This window comes from Pteropus alecto, unplaced genomic scaffold, assembly GCF_000325575.1.
Source record: "Pteropus alecto unplaced genomic scaffold, ASM32557v1 scaffold67, whole genome shotgun sequence".
NCBI classification, from domain to species: domain Eukaryota; kingdom Metazoa; phylum Chordata; class Mammalia; order Chiroptera; family Pteropodidae; genus Pteropus; species Pteropus alecto.
The window spans coordinates 491758-494823 of NW_006441061.1; the positions used below are offsets into that span (position 1 = coordinate 491758).

At 59.2% G+C, this 3066-nt stretch overlaps 1 protein-coding gene across 1 annotated transcript in view; it reads left to right on the forward strand.

Annotated features, from left to right (window-relative positions):
- Positions 1–3066, forward strand: part of CRB2 (crumbs 2, cell polarity complex component) — a 22008-nt gene that overhangs the window by 16856 nt on the left and 2086 nt on the right. Inside the window, exons 11-12 of the mRNA XM_025051232.1 lie at positions 734–909; positions 1475–1592. Coding sequence (XP_024907000.1) covers positions 734–909; positions 1475–1592 — 294 coding nt within the window. The remainder of the gene's footprint in view (positions 1–733; positions 910–1474; positions 1593–3066) is intronic.

Sequence of the window (3066 nt, forward strand, 5' to 3'; positions counted from 1 at the left end):
GGGGGGTGTGGGCGCGAGAGGAAGGAGGGGAGGGGAAAGGGGAGGGGAGGACCACCCCCTCGGGCAGCGGGTGGAGCAGAGAATCCCAGAGCAGGGCATCTGGTTGCAGATGCGCTGGATCTGTAGGCCGCCGCCTCTCTTCTCTGAGCCTCCGTGCCCTCATCTGTGAAACGGGAACCACTGTCCCCTAGACTTGCCAGATAGAATACAGGACACCCAGATAAATGGGAATTTCAGATAAACAGGGTTCCTGTCTGGGGGTGGAGGGTGGGGAACCCAGAGCTGGTCTTAGGAGAAAATCCTGACTGAGGCTTGCCTGCCCAGCCTCCCACCGTTGATGTTCACCCCCATTGGTGCCATGGGTCCGGGGCAGAGTGAGATGGGCCCCTATTCAGTCTTTGATGCCCACTCCCTTTGGAGCCAAGATTATGGAGGGCTGTCCCGCCTTCCCCGTCTGCCCTGCAAGGAACATCAGGCCCAAGTTTTATGCTCAGGAGCATGCTTTTGTTCCGAGAGTCCTATTCTGTCAGCTTCCCGAAGGCCTCAGTGGTGGGAACGAGGCCCAGCCTGGGTCTGGAGGCCGTACACCTTGGGGTTGGGGCTGGAGCAGCAGAGTGACAGCCCTGAGTCCCATCCTTTCCACCTGGGACACCACTTTCATGACTGATACCCAGGTCTGAATTACACAGATGACAACACAGAGGCGCAGGTGGCCTGTGGTCACAAGGGCTAGGGGAGGGGGCCCGGCCCAGGCATGCCGCCCCCAGTCCAGCCTCTGTGCTCTCTCCCCAGGTTGCCTGTCCTGCCTGAAGAATGCAGCCTGAACCTCACCTGCCTCAATGGCATCCCATGTGATGGTGGACCTCGGGGAGCCAACTGCAGCTGCCAGGAGGGCTCTGCTGGAGAGAGGTGGGTTTGGGGACTGAGGTCTGGGAGGGAAGCCGGTGAGTGTGGAGAGCTGGGCATGACGGGTGAAGTGGAGAGCTCGCCTTCTGAGGCCTCGCTGTTGTCACAATGCCAGGCAGTCCATCTCTGTCACTTGAGCTCTTTCCTTCTGGGGCTTCCAGGACTGTCCTCTGCTCTGCAGGCACCTGCGAGGAAGCGGTTGTCTGGTGGTGTTTCTTAGAGCCCTTCGTTTAGCCCACCTGCATCAGGACCCCCTGGGGAGACTGTGCAGGAGCAGGTCCTGGGCCTGCTCCAGACAGGGGCTCAGCACCCGTGGGCCTTTAGACAGGCTCCCCTGGGCTTCTGGTGGAGCAAGGCGTGCTCAGTCATGAATGCCTTGGGGAAGCAAAGTGGCGGGCGATGGAGATCACATTCATCTTCTGTCACCCGGCAGGGCCCAGCTAGGCAGGGGTAGTGTGTGGGGACAGTAGATGAAGAAGCGGGGTTTGAGATGCTAAATAAAGCAGCTTGGGGAACAAGCATAGGAGGGACCAACTTTCTCCACCCCGCCCTCGTCTCTGCCTTCCAGGTGTCAGATCTCCTGTGACGCCAACCCCTGCTTGAACGGGGGCACCTGCCGGGCAGCCGGTGGGGTGTACGAATGCATCTGCAGCACAAGGTTCTCCGGCCAGTTCTGCGAAGTGGCGGTGAGTCATGCCGGGGGGCGGGGTGCCCTGTTTTGGACTTTATTAGATGATGTTGGGGGTGGAGTGTGTACAGCATCTGTGGAGCTGCTTCTGAACCAGCCCCGTCATGGGGTGGGCAGCAGCAGGGAACGGGGAGACTCAGTCCCTTCCATGCTCCCCATGCAGAAGGCATTTTCACTCTAGGGAGAGCCTAGCCCCCCTGCCCCATCCTTCTGGGGACTGGCAGTGAAACAGTTGGGCTCAGCCAAGTCTTATCTGGGACAGGATTCAGGGCCCACAGGATCTTGGAATTTTGGGATTTAGATTGGAACACAAGAGCCTGTATAATCTCCAGTGGTTCCTGAGCCAGGATTCTTGAGTAGGAAGATTTGAGAAGCCAGGATTCTGATCTTGGCCGCTGTGAAGGCGGCCCCTGATCCCAGGGGTCTCAGCCGAGAAGGGGCCCCCAGGCAGCTTGAGCTTGAACCTCCCACTGGCCCCCTCCCCACCTGGGGCGGAGCAGGCCTTGCTGCAGGCCCAGAGGGCAGCAGCCCACTGTGGGCCCTGGCAGACGGGGATGCAGGCAGCGAAGCCTGGGCAGCAGCCTTGATCTCCACAGGCCTCTGGAAGCTCGGGTCATAAACCTGCAAATCCCCTCTGCTTCTGGGGAATGTTTCCTTTCAAGTTGAACTTTTACAGCCCGCCCATCCTCCTCCCAGGCAGAGGGAGGAAATGGCTTTACAGCTACCCAAGAAGTGCCCGGGGTGGAGGCTCAGGGCTGGGACCACCTTTTCTCTACAGCCTTGGGACCCTTCTCCAGGGCTGGGTGCTAGGGCTTGGGACCTAGGTCACGGTGAGCTGAGAGGCCTCATAGGACAGAGGGAGACTTGTGGCTCTGGAATCCTGGAATTCTGTGATTCCGGGACTTCAGAATTCCAAAGTTGTAGAATCTTTGATGGGGATATCCTGGGAGTGTGAGGAGACAGAGGGGAAGTCCCCAACAAGGCCTGGTCTGAGCCTCCTTGTAGGGGTGCAGGCCCTGCTGGGTTCTGGGCTCATCAGCAGCCCGCTCAGCCCCTCCAGCTGCTGCCTGAAATGCCTCTCACCTCGGGGTTAAGCATGGTCTCCACGGACACTTTAAAACACCAGGTCGCCCTTCAGGACGGGGAAGGATCAAGTCCCCGTTGCCTCAGACTGAATGAGTTTATTGTGGGAAGGAGGAGGCCAAATGGCAAGGCTGGGCACTGAGACTCACCTTGGCCTGCGACAGAAGGGCCTCCGCCTGGAATGTGAAGCCGAAGGATGGTGGGATGGTGTTGGGGGCAGACGGAGAAGTGCCAGGCCTGGCTTGCCACCAGCTGGTCACGTGTCTGGGGAATCCGAGCAAAGCCTGTTTTCTCACCTACTATTTATCCAGTGCCTAACATGCGGGCACTGCTCTGGGCACTCTGGGAAATACCGGTGAAGAAAACAAACCGGACCCCTGTGCTTCAGG